This window comes from Elephas maximus, chromosome 18 (assembly GCF_024166365.1).
Source record: "Elephas maximus indicus isolate mEleMax1 chromosome 18, mEleMax1 primary haplotype, whole genome shotgun sequence".
In the NCBI taxonomy this organism is placed as follows: domain Eukaryota; kingdom Metazoa; phylum Chordata; class Mammalia; order Proboscidea; family Elephantidae; genus Elephas; species Elephas maximus.
The window spans coordinates 80,075,747-80,101,765 of NC_064836.1; the positions used below are offsets into that span (position 1 = coordinate 80,075,747).

The following is a 26,019-nucleotide window of genomic DNA, read 5'->3' on the forward strand; positions in this document are numbered from 1 at the left end:
AAGAAAATCTGGAAGCAAAACTATATCCGTTTTCTTTTGGGGGGGGGGCAGGTCTATGATCAAACAAGAGTATTTTAAGTAGAGGAGCCCAGAAAGCCTAGTATTAGGCTGTGGTGCTGCAACGTCTGTCCCTGAAGACAGCAATAGCCGGTTTTGCAAATTCTGCAAAGCTAGCATGCTCTCCGGCATCAGAGCTGACATCACACTGCAGATTTCAGACTTTTATCATGTCTATCCAAACTGCACTCCTTACCAAGCATTTCTTGTCCAAATTGGGAAAAGATACCTGCTCTTTCTTCCACAACTGGCTATTGCCACAGCTGCAAAGCAGCTGCTTTCTAGTCAAATGATTAATTGCTAATTAAGTAAATAGGATGTAAGTTCTACTCACTAAGCCCACCACCACCTCTATGCGGTCTGTAATGCTGTTTTCAATATGAAATAATCCATCCAACTGTACGTAATTTGAGATTTAATACTTTTGTTTCCCTCTGATTTGATCAATGGGAACTTCGGCATGACACTTACCCAAAATAAAGACTGAGTGTTAAGTCTGGCCCAATCTCACTTCTAACTGCCAGTTTTGCTAAATCCCTGAGCTACTGGTCCCTGCTGAAAACCTGTCCTACATGGATGGTGTCACCATAATCCATTATTGTCTAGAGCTGTCAAACTAGAGACTCTGGGTTGGAAAGGGGCCGCACAAAGATGAAATCCAGCGGCACTGGGAGGCCAGCAGGTCTGGGGAGGTCTGCTCAGGTGGGGTGCAGCTCTGTGCTCCGCAGGCAGCTTTCCGTGCAGGACGTGGACCATTCAGCACTTTCCCAGCTCCATTAGTTATTCCTTCTGAGAGTGAAAAAGTCCTCATAAACGCATACAAATTAAATTGCCTGTGAGGTAAAGAATGAGATGGTATTTTGCTGACAAGCATTATTTTCCATTCAAATGGTCTATAATCGCACATATGATGCCAGAGTACATGCCTGTAAGGAATGCAGCCATGGATGGGAGTCGTGTGCTCAAAATCCTAAGGACATCTCATCATCTGATAATGGTCCTCTCATGGCTTTGGGGAACTTCCCCTCTGGCCCCCCCGTATGCGCTTCAGACGGTGCTGACAGTTTCCATTCTAGGATGGATATGGGGCGCAAGCCAGCTCACGGAATCCGGGACACATGGCCAGAGATCGTGTCAGGGATGGCATGGGACCTGGTCAGAGCACCGAGGAGCCATCTCCAGCTGCAGAGGACAACTGAGAGGGACGTGCTCTTTTTCCCCTCTGCTCACCCTGCATCTGTCTGGAGGACAGGCCCCGGACTTGGAGCAGCTCTTCTGCCATTCTCGCACCCTGTGAGGGAAGGCAACATGGAGGAGAGTGTACGTAAGCTGGAAGTCCGTGGGACGCTGTTCCTTCAGGTGCTTTCCCGGATCCCAGAATCCAGATGGACACCTGAATCCTCAGTTACACGGGCCAATGACTCCTCCACTGAGTTTTATCTTTCACTTGCAATCAAAATAACCCTAACTGATAACCAAGTAGAACAGAGAACCGTATGTTTTAGTCTATAAAATGCTAACTTAGTCTACAGATGAAGAGCTATGGATCAGTGGCTTGCCAAAGTCCTCTGCTAATTCGCAGCATAGCCCAGGACAGAACCCAGGCCTTCTGCTTTCTCATGTCATGTTGTCACTCTACCATGGGAAAGATTAATTAAAAGAGTAATCATGGAACACAATGGACTTGTTTAAACTTTTAACTAAAACTCTGCTTCTATTAAAAGTTACTCTGCATCGTTACCTAGAATATAAACAACTTGAAAATACATTAATAAACTAAATTTGAGAAGTTTTTTTTTAGAGGGTTTATAAATTTGATATTTTAAGTCTCTCTTTGCACTGTTACCTAGAATACAGGCAACTTGAAAATATGTAATAAATTTCTGAGAATGTGCTCGTGGTCTGCTGTAGAAGCAACAGAAATAGCCCAACAAAATAGCTTAAAATGTTTTATTAAGTGTATATAATAATACAGGGCAATATTTACAAAGTTATGTTGTTTAAATAAAAAAAGTATCTTGGCAAAGATCGCAGATATTCAAGGCTTCAAACAGTGATAAATTGATTTAATACATATTAAAAAAAACCTTTAAACGGTAACAACACAGCCATAAAACAACTTTGGTCTTTAAATCACTGCAAAAAATGGGTACTGACAAATAGCACACCTTTAATTGCTATCCAAAAGAGCCCCCAAGGGAGGATCCTGCATGTAGCAACACTGGAGTTTTCTTCATTTAGAATGGTTAATGGATATTTATACCATGTGGGATCCAATTCTCAGCAACGGCTTTTTGTAAATAATGCTCCGTTTAATAAAAACAAGAATGTTTTCCTTTCTCTCACCAACCATGATAACAACACTTTTAAGATTCCACTGATGTTGCCTTACAGAAAAGCTTATTACAACCTTTTTTTCCAAAAAGGCTGTATTTATGGGAAAGCTGATCTTACACAATCACAGTAAGAGCTCTCAAAGGCCAAAGGCATAAAAGCTTCCCGTTCACTCTCTTAAAAGTTACTTGGATTATCTCTATAGCCACTGAAAATGACTTAACAAAGGACCCCAGTGGGCGATGGCTGTTAGTGATTTTGCAAGTATGACACGTGTAAAAAACTAATATTGCCAAACAAACTTTCAATCAAATGAAATACAATAAAAAGATACAGGGTTGCTCAGCATCATTTCTCCAGTTTCCAATAACAGATAAAGAAGTGCCTGTTTCCATGCCCGAAAGACAGGTCTCCATTTCTGAATACCCGCCTCAGGACAAAAGGGATCTGTAAGTTGATATGGAGCTGAATTCTTACTGGTCAGACGGGGGGTAAACACCACTCGTGGAGCCTCGTTAACTCAAACTGTGACTTGGCCGGTCGATTATTAAACAGACTACAGCATCCTGAAAAGCGCAGTATTTCCCTTTGTCAGAGAGCCTCACCGATTCCATTCCGACATCAACAGGACTTTAAACAGAACAGACCTGGAGTTTCCAGGTGAAAAATCATCACCTTGTAAGGTTTCCAGAATCTGTAAAATTTGTCAAAAAAGAACACTCTCTAGCTCACCCTATTACAAACTGTGGGGAATCTAATTACAGCCAACTCTCAATCATCAAACTTACGTACTGAGAGTCTAATGTATGCAAAGCACTGCGAGAGAAGAGAAAGGAAAAAAAAAGTTCTTGCTGTGGAAGGAATTTTAAAATTGACTGGGAGACACAAATTAAAAACCAACAGAGCTAAGCAGAGAGAGACGACGCACAGGACAGGTGAGGGGGAGACGACAAAGGCAGCCAGACAGACGGAGGGAGATGGCAGAGGAGAGCCGGTGAGGAGGAAGGCCTGGTGCAGAATGTTTTGAACGGGAGGAAAATTTTCATTTGGCCAAAAGGGCTGGAAAAGTTGTTGCAGAAAATGACAAATGGCGTCACTCCAAGAATGTACAATAAATAAAAATGAAGGGAAGAGTCGACAGCAAAAACTGGCATCAGTGAGTAAAACGCAGATTGTGGAAGAGAAATGATGCTCCAAACATTGTTAGCAATTTTCATTTGGTGTGACAGAAAACGGGGAGCCATCACAAGCCTGAGTCACAGAGAATGAACCGGCCCTAAGATGCCCAGCAAGATGATCCTGCTGCTTTGGCCCCTTTTCCAGAGACGCTGATGCTGGAAGAGCTGACTGCATCTGGCATTTTGCCTGCTACCTTCTGAGGGCATGGTTTAGGGCAGTGAATGCCTCAAAAGACAGGCGGCATTACACAGAAAGCAGGGGCTGCATCATTCCCACAACTAAACCCCAAATAATGGAGTACACTGCATGTTAAAAAGTACTTTAGTTTATAAAAAAATGTTACTATAAAGATTTTCATACCTGACTTTTTCTTAATAAAGAGTAGGAATTTGGATCTATTTCAAATCCATCTGCTTTTTTCCTCCTTTCATCAGAACTGATTTCCAAAGTAACAAACCATGTTGGCAAAACATAAACATCTTCAGAAGAAAAAAGAACAGCAGGAGACATCAGATTTACGTAAGGGAATACAGCTCCCTCCACATGTGCTAATATTCTGGACAGCGACACAATTAGGGAAGAAAGGTATTTTTTCTTTTTCTCAAGCTGTCTCCATAGTGTGTTCCGCTTTTGGAGAGGCATCAGCAGGTCATTAAATTTGGGTTTGGCACGGACAAACCACTTGGTCCCAACATGAAGTACAACAATTAACTTGGCATAAAAGAGGCACATGAGAACATTCGGTGGACTCAGAAATAACTATTATTAAAGCAACTACAAACATGAATGCCTTATTACTACACAAACAGGAAGAATTACTAGTATTTTAAGAGGGTACTGGTGAGCAGTGAAAAAGCTTGACAAGCTACCTAGAAGTTCTTTAAGTTTTAAAAGTGATCAAATGTTTGAGTCAAATGTAATTTCACCCAAAAAAGATCTTTATTTTTTGTCATATTTTTACTAGAAGCATGGAATTCACATTTGCTCTTCTGTAGGTACCCCACTTTTGTCTATACAGACAATGCATGTGCCTATCTTACACACACACAAACACACACAGATGAGGTAAAAAACCAGTGCTAATAACCTAAAAGTACTCCAGGCGATCACAACTGCCAGAAGGTTAATCTTCTCTAGCTAAGGTAGGAATGTGGGGGTTTTCTTTCACCTTTCAATCTCAGAGTAAGGGAGTACGAGGCAGGACTACAGGAGGGAGGTTGAGTGTTTTTCATGCAACAGAGACACAACAGTAATAAAACCACCCTGGCAAGGGCCGGCCTGTGGGCCTGTTGGTGACACACATTATGCTGCCATGCAGAAGACTCATAGCTCGAATTTCAATCTTTGTTTTTCATGCCCTGGGTCAGAGAAGAAGTGAAGAAATACTGCAGATTTTGCCTTCAAATCAGAGGAAGGGAATACATGTTATAACCATAGCCATTTTTGCTGAGAAGTGTTAACACAGTGCCCTCCGAACAAGTTTGGCTTCTTTCTGCAACTGTTGCCACCATGTCCCTGGACCACGTTCAAAGAGGAGAAAAGGGGCTACGTCTTGTACAATAGAAGCAAGGAACAGCAGGACAAGAAAGGGCTCACAGGGTTGTGCGGATAAAGAAATCACATCCATCAATAAAATTACCCTCAACTGGAAAGGATCTGTTATACTGTAGGCTGAAGGAGAAATGTACAAATGGCAACACCCAAGAATGAAGCCCACTATCTCCATGGGTATCACATTACACACAGGTGGCATAGAAGATATTCCCAACCAAATTCCTACCTGCACATAAATTCACTACTCCCTTGACCCAGAAGTGGCAGGCATGTAATCCAGCTAACACGGTATTTGCCAAAGCTGCTGTGACCCTGAATTTCAATAAAAGCCACTGTTTTTCACAGACATTCGTGGACATCACCAGGTTGGGGCTCAGTAATTTTCACTTTGAACCAATTTCAACAGATGACTTCACGTCAGGAGGCCCTAGAATCTGAATGCATCATTCTTGGAAGTTGTCTACTCTATTTTGCCCTAACTGAATAAAAATAAAAATAACAAAACAAAACAAAAAACTTGGTCTCAATTGGGCAGACAGCACAAATCATAATCCTTTTATTAACTAAATTACAGTTTCTTTGAATGAAAACTTAACCAGTTAATTTTCTTGTCTTCTCTTCCCCAGTAGTGAGTCATGAAGGCCATGGTGCTCAGCTACAAGTGTACTCCTTTAATGTCGTACCAGTCTTCACATCACAGTCCATCACTCCACTTCAGTTATTCTGGGAAAGTGAAAAATGAACATGTAAACACTAGTCATGTCTATTTCCTATGCATTAATAAGTTGATACGTTTAAAAATTGGGCATCATTTCAGATATACAGTATCTAGAAGAAAAATAAATAACACACAGATCTGCAAAGGTCAGAGACATAAACCAGGGAAACCATTACTGTTTTTAGTGTTAATACGTAAAAGGGCAATGTCAAGTAAAAATAAAAATCAACACAGTTTAATAATTTCCTTTGAAGGGCCAAAATCAAAGCATTAACCCTACAACTCAAACAGAGAGCAGCAAAAGAAGCCCTAGGGTACCAGAAGAAAGCAAATAATAAAAATCAGAGAAGAATTAAATGAAATTGACAATATAAAAACAATTCAAAGAGTTAACAAGACCAAAAGCTGCTTCTTTGAAAAGATTAATAAAATCGATAAACCACTGGCCACAATGACAAATGAAACACAGGAAAGGAAGCAAATAACCCAAATAAGAAATGAGATCCGTGATATCACAACAGACCCAACTGAAATTAGAAGAATCATAGCAGAGTATTATGAAAAACTGTACTCTAACAAATTTGAAAACCTAGAAGAAATGGGACAAAATTCTAGAAACACGCATCCTACCTAAACTAACACAGAGACAGAACAACTAAATAAATATATAACAAAAGAACACACTGCAAAGGTAATTAAAAAACTCCCAACAAAAAAAACCCCTGGCCCTGACGGCTTCACAGAAGACTTCTACCAAACTTTCAGAAGAGTTAACACCACTACTACTAAAGGTATTTCAGAGCATAGAAAAGGATGGAATACTCCCAAATTCATTCTGTGAAGCCAGCATAACCCTGATACCAAAACCAGGTAAAGATGCCACAAAACAAGAAAATTACAGACCTATATACCTTATGAGCTTAAGATGTAAAAATCCTCAAAAAGATTCTAGCCAAAAGAATTCAACAACATATCAAAAAAATAATTCACCATGACCAAAAGTGGGATTCATACCAGGTATGTAGGGATGGCTCAACATTAGAAAAACAATCAATCTAACCCATCACATAAATAAAACAAGAAACAAGAACCACATAATCTTATCAATGATGCAGAAAAGGCACTTGATAAAGTCCAACACCCATTCATGATAAAAACTCTCAGCAAAATAGGAAAAGGCAGCAAATTCCTCAACAATAATAAAGGGCATTTATACAAAGCCAACAGTCAACATCACCCTAAGCGGAGAGAGTCTGAAAGCACTCCCCTTGAGAACAGGAACTAGACAAGGTTCACACAATGGAATAATATGCAACAATAAAGAACAATGATGAATCTGTGAAACATAACATGGATGAATATAGAAGACATTATGCTGAGTGAAATTAGTCAGTCCCAAAGGAACAAATATTGTACGAGACCACTATTTTAAGAGCTCAAGAAAAGGTTTAAACACAGAAGAAAACATTATTTGATGGTTATGAGGGTAGGGAGGAAGGGAGAGGGGAATTCACTAACTAGATAGTAGACAAGAATCATCTTAGGTAAAGGGAAGGACAACACACAATACAGGGGAAGTCAGCACAACTGGACCAAACCAAAAGCTAAGAAGTTTCCTGAATACAACCAGACACTTCAAGGGACAGAGTAGCAGGGGCAGAGGTCTGGAGACCATGGTTTCAGGGAACATCTAGGTCAACTGGCCTAACAAAGTTTATTAAGAAAATGTTCTGCATCCCACTTTGGTGAGTGGTGTCTGGGGTCTTCAAAGCAAGCAAGCGGCCATCTAAGATGTACCAATTGGTCCCAACCCACCTGGAGCAAAGGAGAATGAAGAACACCAAAGACACAAGGAAAATATGAGCCCAAGAGACAGAAAGGGCCATGTAAACCAGAGACTCCATCAGCCTGAGACTGGAAGAACTAGATGGTGCCTGGCTATCACCAATGACTTCCCTGACAGAGAACAAAACAGGGTCCCTGATGAAGCAGGAGAAAAGTGGGGTGCAGAACTCAAATTCTAATAAAAAGACCAGACTTAATGGTCTGACTGAGACTGAAGTGGCCCCAGAAGACACGGCCCCCAGACACTCTGTTAGCCCAAAACTAAAACTATTACTGAAGCCAACTCCTCTGGCAAAGATTAGACTGGACGATAAGACATAAAATAATACTAGTGAGGAGTGTGGAGTGTGCTTTTTTTTTAAAATTGTGCTTGAGGTGAAAATTTACAGAGCAAATTAGTTTCTCACTCAACAATTAATACACAAATTTTTTGTGACACTGGTTGCCAACCCTACAATGTGTCAACCCTCTCCCCTTCTCTACCCTGGGTTCCTTGTTTCCATTTGTCCAGTTTCCCTATCCTTTACAGCCTTCTTTTTTTGTTTCTTTTTGATTCATTTTTTCCCATTGTACTTTAGATGAAGGGTTACAGAACTAGTTTCTTATTAAACAGGTAGTCCACGACACGTCAACAGTCTCCTTTCTCAACCTTGGGTTCCCAATTACCAGCTTTCTTGCAGTCCTTGCCCCAGGGCTGGTGTGTACCTTTAATCTCATTTTGTTTTATGGGCCTGCCCAATCTTTGGCTGGAGGCTGAACCTGAGAAGTGACCTCCTTACTGAGCTGAAAGGGTGTTCAGGGTCCATCCTCTGAGGGTTTCTCTAGTCTCTGTCGGGCCAGCAAGTCTGGTCTTTCTTTTTGAGTTAGAATTTTGTCCTACATTTTTCTCCAGCTCTATCCAGGACCCTCTATTGTGATCCCTGTCAGAGCAGTCAGTAGTTGTACGGGACTCTGTGTGGTGGAGGCCATCGTAGATGTGGTCCATTAGTCCTTGGACTAATCTTTCCCTTGAATCTTTAGTTTTTCTTTATTCTTCCTTGCTCCCAAAGGGGAGACCAGTGGAGTAACCTAGATGATCGCTCACAGGCTTTTATGACCCCAGACACTACTCACCAAAGTAGAATGCAGAACATTTTCTTTACAAACTATGTTATGCCAACTGAGATAGATGTTCCCCGAGACCATGGTCCCCACAGCCCTCAGCCTAGCAATTCGGTCTCTCAGGGAGTTTGGATGTGTCTATGGAGCTTCCATGACCTTGCCTTGTACAAGTTGTGCTGGCTTCCCCAGTGTTGTGTACTGTCTTACCCTTCACCAAAGTTACCACTTACCTATTGTCTATTTACTGTTTTTCAATTCCCACCCGTCCCCTCCCTCATAACCATCAAAGATGGCTTCTTTCCTTCTTCTCTGTATGTAAACCTTTTCAGTACAGTAGTGGTCTCATACAATATTTGTCCTTTTGTGATTGACTAATTTCACTCACCATAATGCCCTCCAAATTCATCCATGTTATCAGATGCTTCACAGGTTCATCATTGTTCTTTATCGTTGCCTAGTACTCCACTGTGTGTATGTACCATTGTTTGTTTATTCATTCATCTGTTGATGGGCATCTAGGTTGTTTCCATCTTTCTGCTTTCGTGAACAATGCTGCAATGAACGTGGGTGTGGAGATGTCTTTTCATGTGAGGAGTCTTTATTTCCCTAGGATACATTCCTAGGAGTGGGACTGCAGGATCATCTGGAATTTCTATTTCCAGCTTTCTAAGGAAGTGCCATATAGTTTTCCAAAACAGTTGTATCATTTTGCATTCCCACCAGCAGTGCGTAAGAGTTCGGATCTCTGCGTAGCCTTTCCAACATTCGTTATTTCTTGTTTTTTTGATTTGTGCCAGTAATGCCAGGGTGAGATGGTATCTCATTTTGATTTTGATTTGATTTGCATTTCTCTAATGGCTAGTGATCACGAGCATTTCCTTATGTGTCTGTTGGCTGCTTGAATGTCTTCTCTGGTGAAGTGTCTGTTCATTTCCTTTAACCGTTTTTTAATTGGATCGTTTTTTGTTGCAGAGGTGTTGGATTTTCTTGTAGATTTTAGAGATTAGACCTTTGTCTGATGTATAATAGCCAATTTTTTTTTTTTTTTTCCAGTCTGTAGGTTCTCTTTTTGCTCTTTTGGTGAAGTCTTTTGATGAGCATAAGTGTTTAATTTTTAGATCCCAGTTTTCTAGCTTATATTCTGGAGTTTATGCGTTGTTGGCTATGGTTAGGATTTGTATGCCATGTATTAGGGACTCTGGCATCGATCCTTTTTTTCTTCTACGAACTTCATAGTTTTTGGCTTTGTATTTAGGTCTTTGATCAATTTTGAATTAGTTTTTGTATATGGTTTGAGCTATCGGTCCTCTTTCATTTTTTTGCAAATGGACATCCAGTTTTGCCAGCACCATTTGTTAAAAAGACTGTCTTTTCCCCATGTGATGGACTCTGGACCTTGTCGAAGATCTGGTGACCATAGGTGGATGGATTTACATCCGGGCTCTCAATTTTGTTCCACTGGTCAATATATCTGTCATTGTACCAGTATCAGGCTGTTCTGACTACTGTCCCTGTATAGTAGGTTCTGAGGTCAGGTAGTGTGAGTCCTCCTACTTTACTCTTCTTCTTCAATAGTGCTTTACTTATCCAGGGCTTCTCCCCTTTCCATATAAAGTCAATGGTAAGTTTTTCCATCTCTTTAAAGAATGTTGTAGGTATTTGGATAGGGATTGTGCTGTGTTTGTAAATCACTCTGGGTAGAATTGTCATTTTCACAATGTTGAGTCTACCTATCCATGAGCATGGTATGTTTTTTCATTTATGTAGATCTGTCTTGGTTTCTTGCAGTAGTGTTTTGTGCTTTTCTTTGTATAGGTTAGTTAAATCCCTGATTAGACTTATTCCTAAGGATTTTATTATTTTAGGGGCTATTATAAATGGTAGTGTTTTCCTGATTTCCTTTTCCTTGTTCTCTTTATTGGTGTATAGGAATCCAACTGATTGTTGTATGTTTACCTTGTATCCTGCCACTCTGCTGAATATTTCGATTAGTTCCAGAATTTTTCTTGTGGAGTCTTTTGGGTTTTTTATATATAGTATCGTATCATCCACAAATAGGGACAGTTTAATTTCTTCATTACTAATTTGGATGCCCTTTGCTTCTTGCCTTATTGCTCTAGCTAGGACTTCCAGCACAATGTTAAATCGGAGTGGTGATAAAGGGCATCCTTGTCTTGTTTCTGTTCTCAAGGGGAATATTTTCAGCCTCTCTCCATTAAGAGTGATGTTGGCCGTTGATTTTGCACAGATGACCTTTATTATATTGTGAAATTTTCCTTCTATACCCATTTTATCGAGTCTTTATCAGGAATGGGTGCGGGACATTGCCTTTGCTGTGTCGATTGAGATGATAAAGTGATTCTTTCCTTTTACCTATGTGGTGGATAACGTTGATAGATTTTTCTAATGTTCAACCATCCTTGCGTACCTGGTATGAATCTTAGTTGGTCATGGAGTGTTATTTTTTTTTATACGATGCTGAGTTCTATTGGCTAGAATTTTGTTGAGAATGTTTGCATCTGTATCCATGAGAGATATTGGTCTGTAATTTTATTTTTTGTGGTGTCTTTGCCTAGTTTTGGTGTCAAGGTCATGCTGGATTCATAGAATGAATTTGGAAGTATTGCTTCCTTTTCAGTGTTCTGAAATATTTTGAGTAGTACTGGTATAAGCTCTTCTCTGAATGTTTGGTAGAATTCTCCAGTGAAGCCACCTGGACCAACACATTTTTTTTTTCTTTTTAACCTTTTCAATCTCTTCTCTTGTTATGAGTCTGTTCAGATTTTTCACATCATTTTGTGTTAGTTTGGGTAGGTAGTGTGTTAACGAATTTGTCTATTTCCTCTAGGTTTTCAAATTTGTTGGAGTACAGTTTTTCATAATACTCTTTTATGATCCTTTTTATTTCAATTGGGTCTGTTCTGATGTCTCCCATTTCACTTCTTATTTGGTTTATTTGCGTCCTCTCCTGTTTTTCTTTTGTCAGTTTCGCCATTGGTTTGTCGATTTTGTTGACCCTTTCAAGGAACCAACTTTCGGTTTTGTTGATTCTATTGTTTTTCTATTCTCTATTTCATTAATTTCTGCTCTGATCTTTATTATTTCCTTTCTTCTGGTGGCTCTGGTCTTCTTTTGTTGCTCTATTTGTTCAAGTTGAGTAGCTCATGTTTTGATTTTGTCCCTTTCTTCTCTTTTGATGTGTGCATCTATTGCTATAAATTGAACTCTGAGGACTGCCTTTGCTGTGTCTCAAAGGTTTTGGTATGATGTTTTTCATTCTCATTTGATCCTAGGAATATTTTTTATTCCATCTCTGATTTCTTCTAATACCCAGTGGTTTTTTAAGCAGAGCGTTATTCAATTTCCACGTAGTTCATTTTTTTTCCCTTGCTTTTCCCGTTGTTAATTCCTATTTTGCTTGCATTGTGGTCAGAGACTATACTTTGTATTATTTCAGTGTTTTGGGTTTTGTTGAGGGTTGCTCTGTGGCCTAAGGTGTGGTCTATTCTGGAGGACATTCCATATGCCCTGGAAAAGAATGTATACTTTGCAGCTGTTGGGTGGTGTCTTAGTCATCTCAGTGATGCTATAACAGAAATACCACAAAGTGGATGGCTTTAACAAAGAGAAATTTATTCTTTCACTGTCTAGTAGTCTACAAGTCCAAATTCAGGGCGCCGGCTCCAGAGGAAGGGTTTCTCTTTCTGTTGGGCTCTGGAGGAAGGTCCTTGTCATCAGTTTTCCCTCGGTCTGAGAGAATTTCTGCACAGGGACCCCAGGTCCAAAGGACATGCTCTGCTCCCAGCACTGCTTTTTCTTGGTGGTATGAGGTCCCTCTGCCTGCTAGTTTTCCTTTTATCTCTTGAGAGATAAAAGATGGTGCAGGCCACATCCCAGGGAAACTCCCTTTACACTGGATCAGGGATGTGACCTGGTAAAGGTGTTACAATCTCACCCTAATCCTTTTTAACATAAATTACAATTAAAAAACGGAGGGCAACCACAGAATACTGGGAATCATGGCCTAACCAAGATAATACACACATTAAAAAAAAAATAAATTTTTTACACACATTTTGGGGAGACATAATTCAATCCAGGACAAGTGGAGTGTTCTATATATGTCTATGAGGTCAAGCTTGTTGCTTGTGCCCTTGAGCTCTTCGGTATCTTTGCTGAGTTTCTAGATGTTGTCCTTTACTGAGAGCGGTGTGTTGAAGTCTCCTACTATTATTGTGGAACTGTCAATTTCTCTTTTCAGTACTGTTAGAGTTCGTTTTATGTATTTTGGAGCCTCGTCATTGGGTGTGTAGATGTTTATTAAAGTTAAGTCTTCATGATGGATCATCCCTTTAATCACTATATAGTACCCTTCTTTGTCTTTTATGGTGGATTTTATTTTAAAGTCTATTTTCTGAGATTAGTATTGCTACTCCTGCTCTTTTTTGGTAGTTATTTGCTTGATCTATTTTTTCCATCCTTTGATTTTTAGTAAGTTTATGTCTTTGTTTCTAAGGTGTGTCTCTTGTAGACAGCGTATTTCTGAATCCTATGTTTTTAAATCCATTCTGTCACTCTCTGTATCTTTATGAGTGCATTTAGGGCATTTATATTCAGTATAATTATTGATAGGTATGAGTTTACTGCTGTCACTTTGTAGTGTTTTTTGTTTGTGGTGCTGACATTTTCTTTGTTCCACTCACTGTTCTGTGCTGAGTTCCTTTTGTTTGTGGATTTCTTTTGTTTTTAGACACTCTGTTTTTCTTCTTTATTTTGATGAGTAGATTTCTTAACGTTCTTTGTGTTTACCTTGAAACTTACCCTTATCTTCCTAGGTTTGAACCAGTCTATTCTTACTTGCTATTGCCTTGCCTTCCTTTCCATTAGAACGTTCTATACCTACACTGTTTATTCCCTCTTGTATTGTTCTGACATTGTTGTCATTTACAGATTAACCTCTTTGGTTCCCTGCTGCAATTCTTTTGGTTTTGGATAGCCTTGAGAGTTCATTTCCTAGGTTGGTATCTGGCTGGTACAATCTTGCATCCTAGATTCAGGTTGTGGTCTGATGTTTGTTCTCACACAGAAGAACTCCCTTTAATAATTCTTTTAAGTTTGGTTTGACTTTTACATATTTCCTTAATTGCTGTTTATCTGAAAATGTCCTAATTTCACCATCATATCTGAATGTGAGTTTTGCAGAATATATTATTCTTGGTTGGCAATTTTTTTCTTTCAAGGTTTATATATGTTATCCCATTGCCTTCACGCCTGCGTGGTTTCTGTCGAGTAATCAGAGCTTAGTCTTATTTTTTCTACTCTGTATGTGACTTTTTGTTTTTCTTGAGCTGCTCTCAGGAGTTTTTGTCTTTGGTTTTAGCAAGTGTGATTATGATACACCTTGGTGATTTTCTTTTGGGGTCTATCCTACATGAGCTTCTTAGATGGTCAGATAAATGATCCTCTCTGTGTTTTCTGTTTTCTCCTGCTGTTTTGGATCTCTGATCACTCTCAAATTTTTGCTTTTGATTGTATCCCACATAGTTCTTAGGGTTTCTTCTTCTTTTTTTTTTTTTTTTGTTGTTTTTCCTCAGAGTTGTATCCAAGTATTTGTCTTCAATTTTGCTGACTCTATCATTACTTCAAACCTGCTCCTCAACCCTTCGATGATACTGTCCATTTCTGAAATCTTGTTCATCTTTTGGATTTCTAATTGTCATTTTTGTATGATTTGTAGTTGTGAATTTCTTTTGGCATTTTGTTCATGTATTGTTTTCCTGAATTCTCCCATTTTTTTTGTATTTTCCATTAATTTTTCTGCCTTTTCCATAAATTTGTCTATTTTTCCTCATTCTTGTCTGCTTTTTGCTTCAACTCTTGATAGCTCTGAATATTAGAGATTTGAATTCCCTGTCAGGTAGTTCTAGTGCCTTTTCTTCTACTGGATAGTCATCTGGAGTTTTATTTTGGACACCTACTGGAACCATCCTATCCTTTTTTTTTTTAATATGTTTTGATATTGTCTGCTGTCTTTGGGACATTGAGTAGTTATTTTCTCCATTTATTGACTGTAGATCTGTTTGTTTCATCCTGCTTTTTTGTTTTATTTGGTTATGTCTGAGCAGGCAGGCTGTCCGTTCTTTTCTGTTTACTTCTCTGTGGTCATACTTTTCACCTCCTTGTCCAATGGGCAGGGCCAGTCACTCAGCTATGGTGCAGCAGGGCAGGTCCAGCTGAAGTGGAGGGGCCGGGATGGGTTGTTTGTGGCATGTACTAGGGCTGACAGGTCCAGCTGGGAATCAGTGCTGCACAGGGTCCAGTAGGCCATGCCTGTGCTGCCTGGGAGTGTAGTGTTCAGTGTATGGTGCAGGCAGGCAGGAAGGAGTGGGGAGGTTGTGATGTGTGTAGCTAATATGGGTATGGGAAAGAGGAGAGAGAGGAGAGAAAAACTGGAGCCAAAAGAAACAAAGAGTACTAGGGAGCTTGCCATTGGAGTGGAGAGATGAGAAACCAAGAAATGGAGAAAAACAAAAACAAAAAAAAAGGAAAAGGAAAAAGAAAAAAAACTAGATAAAAATTTGGGGAAAAAAAAGAAAAAAAAAGGAAAAGCCCCCAGGTGTCCTGCTGGTGCAGCTGCAAAGACCAGGGAAGTTGCTTTCAGGCTGTGCAGTATACCCTGGCAGAGGGAAGTACAGATGTCACATAGCACTAGGTATTCAGGAGACAGGAAAAGAAGTATAGAGAGAGGAGAACTTAGAAACGAAGACAGGAAGGAAAAAAGGGAGAAAAAATAAGAAAGAAAAAGAAATGCCCGCAGGGGTTGCACAGACTGGGGAAGTAGCTCCTAACCTGTGCTGTGCAGCCAGCTAAGAGGGGCTCCCAAGTTGTGAAAAGAAAGAAAACGAGTAGGCCCCCAGTTGAGCAGTGCTTCAAAGGTTTTTAAGGAGAAGCAAAGATGGCATATGGAGCCAGGTGAGTGAGAGAAAGGAGGGGGAGGTGGTGGGAGGCACAGAAAAAACCAAAAGAAATGGAAAAAAGCAATATCAGCAACAGACAAATGGCACTCAGGGAGCCAGCCAGTGTGGATGGGGTGAATTTAAGCAGCCCAAGGCTGAAGCAGTTGGCTTCTGGCCAAGAGACTGCAGTCAGTGGGAAGCAGAGGAGACCAAGGTGGTGGGGGGAGGGCAAGGCTGAGGGGTGGAAAAACATATATTGCTGGTTACCAGGTGCTCTGTCTCCTGCTAGAAACTTCATGAAGTTGCTTTCCTGTACTCCCTTTTCGCTGATGTCTGATGTGGGTGAGTTGAATCCAAGCGGTATGGATGCTGCACTTCCTGACCGGCCAAGCCACCACTACCAGCAAGGAAACCCGGAGGTAGAGCAGTGGGGAGAGGATGGAGCGTCAGAAAGTGTGTATCGCTGGTTACTGGGTGTTCTGTCTCCTGCTGGGAGCTCTGTGAAGCCGCTTTCTTGAGCTCCCTGTGTGCCAATCTCTGACAAGAGTCCAAGATGGCAAATCTGTGCTGTGGTAGCTGATAGGGGACCTCCACAAATATCTCTCCTTGCTCTCTGTCCTCTGTCAGTTCTTATTCCATTCAGTGTTTGGCTGAGTTTTTATCTCTTCATTTGACACTTTAGGTTTCAGGAATGATGTTTGTCTCTGTTTTACTTAGTTTTTCGGGTCTTTGCTGTGGAGGCACAGTGTGGTGCTTCTGTCTATGGTGCCATGTCGGCTGGAAGTCCCAGAAGTGTGCTTCTTGCCTCAAGTAGACACATGAGACTAAGTGGGTAGCTCCTGTCTAGAGGCGAAATGAGAAGGTAGAGTGGGACAGAAGCTGGTTGAATGGACATGGAAAATACAGGGTGGAGAGGAGGAGTGTGCTGTCACATTACAGGGAGAGCAACTGGGGTCACATAACAATGTGGGTATAGGTTTTTCTATGAGAAGCTGACTTGAACTGTAAACTTTCACTTAAAGCACAATAAAAAAAAAAACTCCTTTTGCTGGGTTAGTGAGGAAAAGCCAAGAGATATTGATTTTTCAAAACAAGATATTGATCCTCGAATAATGTTCTATTACATTCACTTTCCATCTGTATCACTCAGTCAATGTAAGTGAAGTAAACTTATGTTTGGGTCCACGTGAAATATGCAATGCCAAGTACCTTGAACCTCATTCACTGACATAACAATATACACTGTGAGCACTGAGCAGGTGTCAGTAGAAAGAACCCACCAGAGAGACATTAAAAAAATCAAATTTTGATCAGTAAATAATAACAAAATTTAGGGAACTTCAAAGGTCATCATAGATTTCATGTGCTACAAATACACAAACATTCAAAGCAAAACTGCTTTATAGTATTTCCACACACAGTGGCTAAAAAAAGTCATGTCTAAAGGGAGTCTATCAAAAGAAGAGACACTCAAGGTTCTTATATTGCTTTTCTGAAATAGAGAAAAGGGGCTTAGTTTCTTCATACGACTGCAGAAGAATGACACCACAGTAGGAAAAGGAAGAACAAAGAAAAAATACGACCGCAGAATGTAAACATGGACAGACCACGCTACAAAGCCAGGCATCAGCGGTTCTTTTTTTAATGTCTTTATTCCTAATAACTCCAATTTTTTTTCAAGAGAGTGGTGACTTAGATAACAAAACAAGCATCTCTGTAACAAGGGCTGTGACATGGACCTGCAGAAGCGGGAGCATTCTATGATCTCTTGTTGAACACAAACCTAAACACTGTTTGCCAATTAATCCACCGATAGGCGATCGGAGCATTTTTAATCACATACAAAAAATAAGTGCGCTCAGGGGGACACAGCCTCCTGCACTGAATGCTGCACTTGGCTGTGCAGCGAAGGAGTTACGTCACGGACCTTAAGACGGCGAAACGTAAGTTGACCATTTAAAATACAAAAACAGCTATTTACAAGATCAAGGTATGACTATAAATATTAAAGGCATGCGGAACTTTTTCGTAAGAACACAAACATAATTATTAAAATATGACCAGAACTGAAGAGTCATAGCATGTCAATGTAAAATCAGAATGAATGCTTAGCTGCTAACAAACGTATGTCTTTGAAATATTCAATAAAGGTTAAAAGTCATCATTAGCCCAGGTTTCCAAAAAGAAAAGAGAAACAAAAGCTGGATTAACATCTCTATTTTTTAAAATCCTCTCTCAAAAGGTTAGAACCACGTTCCCGCTTAGAAAAGCAGAGACATTAAGTCCTCACAGGTCACATGCAACAGAAACACCAACACAAACAAAAGAAACTCTGTCAAAATGATAAAAGATTTGTGCCAGATTTACCTATGTCTTATAAAAAGCATTTTAAAATTACAGTCACAAGACACTGAATCTCTCAGCTGTGAGCTGTATGAATGGTTTAGTGACACCCTGTAACTTTTATTTTCCTAGTTTTATAAAATTTTAAAAAACAAAAAATTTGAATCTTTATGATTTGACAGTGTCTCTTTTAGTTAAAATTTTAAAAAAGGCCATACTTTCAAGAAGCTATTTTCTTTTCTGTGCCCATATTTTAACCAATCTAAAACTGTAGGTACATTTTATACTTACCATCATTCATCATTCCTTTCGATTCCTTAAACGCTAAGAATTAGTAACAAGCCAAACAGGCAGTTAGTATGGTTCCACAATAAGAAATCAGTTCTAAATAAACAAATCTGCAGCAATATCATGCTAACTGCTCCACAACTATATGGACAAATTAATTTTAAGGCTATCATTTTATTATAATGGGTCTCGCACACACAGCCATCCTCCAAAGATTCAGTTGGAAACACAGAACTAGATTTAGGAACAATGTGAGAAGTTTCAGTCTCACTTTGTGGTGATGGCCTATGTCTTTCCAAAAGTTATAAATCAGGAATTAAAATTACTTGGGATTATTCTCTACTGGGGGTGTTACACTTCATCTTGGACAATACAAAAAGTGAATGGTACTCTTGTCCAAATATTCTGTGGCTGGGGCAAGCAACTACAGATGACACACAGAACAGTGACTTTTTCTCAGAGGTGACAATGTTACAAAAGCAACACTCGTAATTCTTGATGAGTAATCAGGAAAAGGTTGGGTCAAGGAAGGGGAGAAACAAGGTTCTTCTCAAGGCATACATGGAACATTTTAACAGCTTTGGGGACCCATTCGAACCACCATCTGGTGATGGGTCAAGCACATACAAGTTTGGAATAAGCACGTACCATTAAGGGGTTCCTCTACAGCTTTCTGGAAAATATTTAAAATATGTTTACATAAAAATAGAACTTATATCCTTTTATACTAAAATGTATAAACACTAATATTTCAACTATAAAGTAAGCTGTTAGTCCCATAGTCTGAAAATAAAATATGGCAGTAAACACAGGTTAAAGCAAGCTTGCCAAGTCTAGTTAACAGTTTAATAACAACTAGTTTAATCTCTTAATATCATCTTTCTATGCAGAATTTCCACCCCACTCTGCCTACCCCAGCTCAAAAAAATTGTTAAGGGCAAACGTAAATAGCAACAACAGAATAAATAATACATTTAAACAAGAGATGGGAGCAAAAGAGAGTCATTTTCTAGCCATGCAAACTGAAGTCGAAAACAAAGCAAGAAAATTTGTTAGGATTTAAAGGTCCAAAGGATAAACTACGTCTAACAGAAGCACTTCAAAAGCTGTTGGCTGTCTGTTACCAATATAGCTATGATACCAACCTTTTTTTGAATAATCACCTGCGGAAGGGTGAGTCCCCGCCCTCAGTGCCTTTTAGGGATGCTATACTGAAGCCTGCCAGCCGTGGAAGCATGTGTAACCTCCCCTTCCTGCCACAGACAGGCTCTCACTTTCAGCATGCCAGACTAAGCAAACACGTTCGTATGCTATCATGAATCCTTTATAGGAAGCTGAGTGCAATATAGTCCTTTCTAGACCATATTTCCATAAAATATCTGTTTATAAAGGTTTTTTCTTCCTCATTTATCCCCCTCAGTTTATCTCCTAAAGTTGCTCTTTTTCTTGGGATTTTCTCAGATAGCTTATTAACGTATCGAAGATACAGTAAAACTTGCAGTACAGTATTAGGGAAGAAAAATATTTATAAAAGTGGAGGAAAGGGGGAGCGAATGAATCAAATTCAGAATAGATATTTTTCAGCAATAGTTTATTTTATAGATTATAATTTTTTAATGAAATCAATTTAATATAACCTCTCGTCCTTCTTTTTAAGTCTGACATTGTCACTGTGTGTATGCACACCAAATGTGCAACAGGTCCAACAGGGGAGGACACTATATTGGTGTCAGCTTCCTTCTGATCACACATGGAAGAACCATTACTCTCTCCAAAGCCATTAAAAAAATTTCACTTACCCTAGGAGGTGGAGTAGTTGTCTGATTAGGGGCTGATACAAGTAAAAAAATAAAAACATGAATGTAATAAATGAAAGAAACTAAGGCAATATAATACTTAACTATAAAAACAAACTATTGGAGCCAGAGACTTCACTGAAGGACTCCTGGCTTTGTTAACAGAACATTATTGATCATACGCACTGATAGAACAAGTGACGCAAACAATGCCCTTACATGAAACAAACACACACACACACATTCTCTCATCTGTGCACACCATCTCTCCAGTCAAATACACTACTTCTTAAGCTTCTTGGTGGACAAAGGCTGCCATCTCTCCACCCCCAGCGTGGACTCTATACTCCTCCCTGCTCAGCCCAGCCTGAGCAGCCTGAGCACAACAGGAGGTAGCGATGACAGCACTGCACTTGCTCCATCCCTCTCAGCTCACTGCTCATGTTCCTTGCAGCCTAGTCCTTTTTTCTCATCTTTCTAGTTTTCAGAGCTCCGGATACCTAACCAACTAAAGAAAATATTCGGACCTCTCTGAGTGTATAGAATTATTTTAGACAGTTGGTCATAGCCACAATCAAGTCCTCTCTTCCTTTCTCAGCTTTCTGAGTTACCCTTTGCCCATACTGCCTCTGAATAAAGTGGGTCAGCAAAGAAAGATGAGGGAACACGGGGCATGAAGAGAGTGAAGAGAGGCAAGAGAAAAGAGTTACTCCAGTTAGGTAGGGAAGAAGTGATCATCTGTCTTAGCAAACCTGAATGAGGAGGCCCCATAGCAGCTAAAGTCAGCCCTAACACAGAATCAGAGTCCTACAGTTCTGAAAGCATCAGCTGATTCCATTGCACCCTGGGCTGGATGATAGCACTGGGCAGACCAAGGCAGGCCCCAGGGGACCATTTTTACTTCCCAGCACCTACTCCAAGGCCGACAGAAATGGGGCTGGTCTTGACCAAGGGCAGCCAATCTATGGGCTAGCCAGAAGCCTACAAGGCTCTCTCAAACAGAGAAAATGGCCTGATAAGATTCTGAAAGGAGAAAGAGGAGACTGGAATGTTGGTGATAGGAGGGAAGGTAAAAAAGAGACAGAGAAAGCAGACGAGCTTGGAGCTTAGAGTTACGGGTTAGAAAAAGCGATGAGTGAGTGATGAGTGAGAAGATATGAACAGGATAAAAAATATGGACCTAAAGGAGAGAGTGAGCTTGCTGGCTAGTAGGAAAAAAACAAAAACAGAGGAACTAACTATAATGGACAAAAAGGTACTGATTAAGTTTTGTTGTTGAGAGGGCAACATGGCCGCTTAATTCTCAGAAAAGCACTGGATACTCCAGTTCTTAAACTATATACTCTTCCATCTCTGTGAGGCCCAGTTACTCATCTACTCTCAGAAGAGTCCTGTGTGTTACGGCCATGTGTGGCTTTAAAATAAACCTTCCTTACTGAATCCAACTTGCGGGGAGGGATTTTGATTCTTGCGATCAAAGAAGAAGGCAACCTCTTTTTAAAACAGTATGGAGTAAAATGGGTTGGCAATACAGAAGCCCCACGTCCAGCAGCCTCCCAAATAAGCCAAGTAGAATTATTAGGGATCACCATGACAGTTATATGTATATACAACCCACTTCAACTAAACCATGCCCTGTATCTACTTCTACAAACGATTAGGGAAACTAAACTTCTAATTGGTAATGTGAAGGGTCAGAGACAAAATTTGAGTTATAGCTCTAAACTCACAAATTTATTACCAGAATTGATATTAAGGATTGCCAAGTAACCCCTTCCCTTCCCTAATAATGTGTAAGGAATAGTTTCGAAGTTCTAATTCCCAGGTCACAGGAACATCCTATCTGGAGAGCCCACTTGAAAAAAGAGACTGTGGAAGAACAGTGATTCAAGGGGATATCAGTCAGGGGGACCCAGCAACAAGCGCCCATCTTCAGAGCTCGGCTGTGGTCTCGCTGACATTACAAAACTAAACAGTGCAGAAGTTCGTTTCACTGAAGTTAATCCTTTCCAACAGGGATACAACCCCAAGTGAGAACAGAAAAACTGATTTATCAGCCTAAGGTAATGACAGCCAGAGTTTCTGTGAACCATAAGCCTTGGGCATTGCATCTGAGCCTCGTTTGCAATGCTGCTTCTTGGCACAGGCCTTGATTTGCTCTTCTCTCCCTGAAACACTTGATCATAAACCTATTTCTAGGTTTTGAATTTTCAGGAACACTTTTTCTAGTGGTACCAGATTCACTTCTTCACAACAATGGGAAAGAAAACATCACTGACTTTTATATACGTACACACACACACACACACACACACACACACACACCCCATATCATTCTAAAATATCTGCAATGTTATGGTAAATGTGGTTTCTGACAGCTACTAGGTTACATGCCTTTGTACGGAGCTAAGGAGCCCTGGTGGTGCAGCGGTTAGGAGCTTGGCTGCTAACCAAAAGGTCGGCAGTTTGAATCCACCAGCCGCTCCTTGGAAACCCTGTGGGGCAGTTCTACTCTGTCCTATAGGGGTGCTATGAGTCAGAATCAGCGCGACAGCAATGGTTTTTTTTTGGTACTGAGCTAATAGGAGCCCTGGTGGACAGCTCTCAGCCGCTAACCAAAAGGTCAGTGATTTAAACCCACCAGCTGCTCCGAGGGAGAAAGATGTGGCAGTCAGCTTCCGTTAAGATCAATCACAGCCTTGGAAACACTATGGGGTAGTTCTACTCTGTCCTATAGGATCGCTATGAGTTGGAATGGACTCAACAGCAGTGGGGTTTGGTACTGAACTAACTGGTAATGGCTTTAAGAAATGAAAGTGTTAACTTATACAGGTTGCAATGAGCTGGAATCAACTCGAGGGCAACTTTTTTTTTGGTGTACATGTAGTAAGCCCAACCTTAGCGAGTTTAGTTAGTTCCTCTTATTTATATGTTCTGACATTTATTGTTCCCAGTCCCTTATCTCATTTTATAAAATTAAAATGCTTCCAATAAAACAAAACAAAACAAAAAGTACAACAGTTCAAAAAAAATTTAAAAAGTCCACAGAAAATGAAAGTAAAAATTCTACTCTTTAACAATTAAGGCTACAAATTTAAATTTTGAAATAATAAAACTTAAAATTCTCAAACATAGGAACATTAACTCTTTTTTTTTTTTTTTTACTATCTGAGGATTTCACTGTATTTAGTTCAACACACATTTATAAGGCTCTTCTAAAAGATAGCATCTACAATGAATGAGAATTATTTCAGAAATTTACAATTTTTACTTCCTGATACAAACGCTCAAATTTGCAACCTTAATGTTACTGACATTTGCACATTTAAATTACAGAAGAAAAAACACATCAATTTTCCTGGTCTACTACATTACCTAAAGAGCAACTTTTCTGTACCTTTTCTCTTCTGGCCCTTCAACTGACCGAAGGTGTGCCTCTCAGCTCTGGCATTAGACAAGGTGTTTGAAAAGTTAACTTAGAGTATTCTTAAAAATGTCAATAAAATTGGACTAAATTCTTATACATAGAACAAACGAGCTGGAATTGACTTGACGGCAATGGGTTTTTTTTTTTTTAACTAGGTTAAAGAACAAAAATAATTTTATGATCTTTTCAGGATTTTGCTTTAATTCAATGTGAGAACAGTAACGTTTTTAATTATACAGCCTTCTTAGGGATGTAACTTATGGAGAAGGGAGAGAAGCATGGTCAAGAGGGTGGCAGCTAGGCAGCACTTCTGCCCACCTGAGTCAGCGTCCCCAGGCCTGACGGCAACTGTACCACACATCATTCTTTGCTAGACAAGGAAGGCATGTGGAAGCATGGGAAGACAATGAAGGGCAATACACATAATGAGGAAAAATAAGGATAAAGAGTTGCCCGTGAGTCAAAGACACCCAGCACTATTTCATAACAATTGTATGAATCCTGCAGGTTGCGTACTGTTCCCAGGGACTCATGTGAAGCAACAAAATCAGCAGTGTCATCTTTGAAAACAAGACACACGGCATTTAGGTGACTCCACAAAAACAGAATACGCATCAAGCTTCTGGATGCTCTCTATCGCTACAAAATGAACGCCATTCGCTAAGTCTTCCTTGTGTTTCATGCGCTTATCTTGCATGAAATAAAATTTCATTGGGAAACAACTCTGACTTACAAACACATAAAAAGTCGGTAGACTGTAGTTAAGTATTTTAATTGTTTATCTAAGAAACACTAGTAAAAGAAATGAGGACAAAGAATAGATCACAGAATCAAACTAAATCATCACTCACCAAGAGCTGAAGTTCACAAATAAAGGGTAAAATTTCTTTGGAAATATTATGCAAGTCATATGGGAAATTATTTGACTATAATAATTCAAGTTTTACATCAAATTTTAGAAACACATACAGTAAAGTTCACGAAAAGCAAAGTGAAAACTGTTTTTTTATACCATTAATTTGAAATTTTTTATTATTTTGACAGACGTTAAAGAGTTTGCTTTACTTTATACACAAGGAAAAAAAAGGGGAGACTAGCGTAAATGAGATTGTAGGGAACTATTAAAAACACCTATCTTTACGTATGTGTTAAAAATAAGAATATATCTAGGAGTCTGTTATTTGAAACTTGGTAGATTACATACAAACTTTAGTAACAATGAAGCTAATTTCACACTTAGTAAGAACTGACTTTAAAAGTAGTAAAAGCCTAAAATTTGAAACCCAATGTTGTTATTCTACTGGTTTTAACTAAAAATGTTTTAAAGCCATGTTTCAGAGGTCACTACCATTTAAATTAACAAAAATGATGGTTTTTGTGTTTCTTTTCCTTTCTACCTAGGGGGCCAAGTCTGTAAATAGTCTGCAAGGAGAAGAACAACTGACAAGGAAATAGGTCTCTGCAAAAGAGCTCTATCATAGCAACAGTGGGCCCGTTAAAGATGCTTTTCTGTAATGAAAGTGGCTCCTCAAATATCTCTCTGCATAACTAGCCTAAGAAATCGATACAGTCCAAATAGAAAGCCATTTTCTGTTAAATTAATTTATAATCTAAATTTGTCATTACTTCATATGCTATCTATCCTCTTGACTCAAAATCATTCCAATTTTATTATTTAAAAATACAATAGTCTTGATTTTATTTTCTCATATTTACAGCCATCAATACATTTCTTTGGCCCTAAACTGTAAGAACCAACCAGAAGCGTTTTCAAAGTAATACGTTTGAAACTGGCGTAGGCTAACGAAAGTAAGATCAACTTACCCACAAATTTCATATAAACTAGTCCGAGTAATTCTGCTAGAGCTATGATACCCAAACCTGAAATCAGAAGAGGGCCCTGCACTGGGACGCACTCTGTAAAAACAAACGAAACTTTATGTTAGAAGTTCACAGAACAACAACTAACATTTTTAAAAGATTTAACAGTAACAGCAATAATATCAAGTCTGTAAGGAGATTAATTCTTCTTCTAATTATCAAGAAACAAAAATTATCTACATGTTTTCATTATTATTAACTCAATCAGTACGATGACTCCAAATTATTCAAGGAAAAAAAGCCTTTGTTTGCGTAACACTCACGTTATTACTCCAAGACTAATGGAAAATAGGGTGTAAAGCTTAAGTTTGCTGCTTTAGGCTCCAACTGGGGCCTGATTATTTGAAAAATTCTCCCACAAACATAGGCATAGCGGTTTGGCTGCAAAAACAATCGGCCCAGAAGCTACGTACAGCCAATATTCTAACAGCAATGTGGAACACACTATTCTCAGTGGGGGAAAAATGGAGTTACAAATGAAAAGCTCCATCCAAGAGAAATCTCTAGTAAAACAAATTGGGACAACAGAAGGTGACTCTT

General features: G+C 39.5%; 1 protein-coding gene across 3 annotated transcripts in view; it reads right to left on the minus strand.

Moving 5' to 3' along the window:
* Positions 1-1,992: 1,992 nt before the first annotated feature.
* The window catches only part of CD47 (CD47 molecule), a 75,761-nt gene continuing 51,734 nt past the window's right edge, over positions 1,993-26,019 (minus strand). Inside the window, exons 7-11 of one of the 3 annotated variants that reach the window (XM_049857809.1) lie at positions 25,423-25,515; positions 20,175-20,206; positions 19,024-19,048; positions 18,379-18,411; positions 1,993-5,847 (exon numbers count right to left, since the gene is read on the minus strand). In XM_049857809.1, coding sequence (XP_049713766.1) covers positions 5,843-5,847; positions 18,379-18,411; positions 19,024-19,048; positions 20,175-20,206; positions 25,423-25,515 — 188 coding nt within the window. In that variant the 3' untranslated portion in view covers positions 1,993-5,842. The remainder of the gene's footprint in view (positions 5,848-18,378; positions 18,412-19,023; positions 19,049-20,174; positions 20,207-25,422; positions 25,516-26,019) is intronic. The other 2 variants (XM_049857810.1, XM_049857811.1) reach the window with 2 other exon arrangements.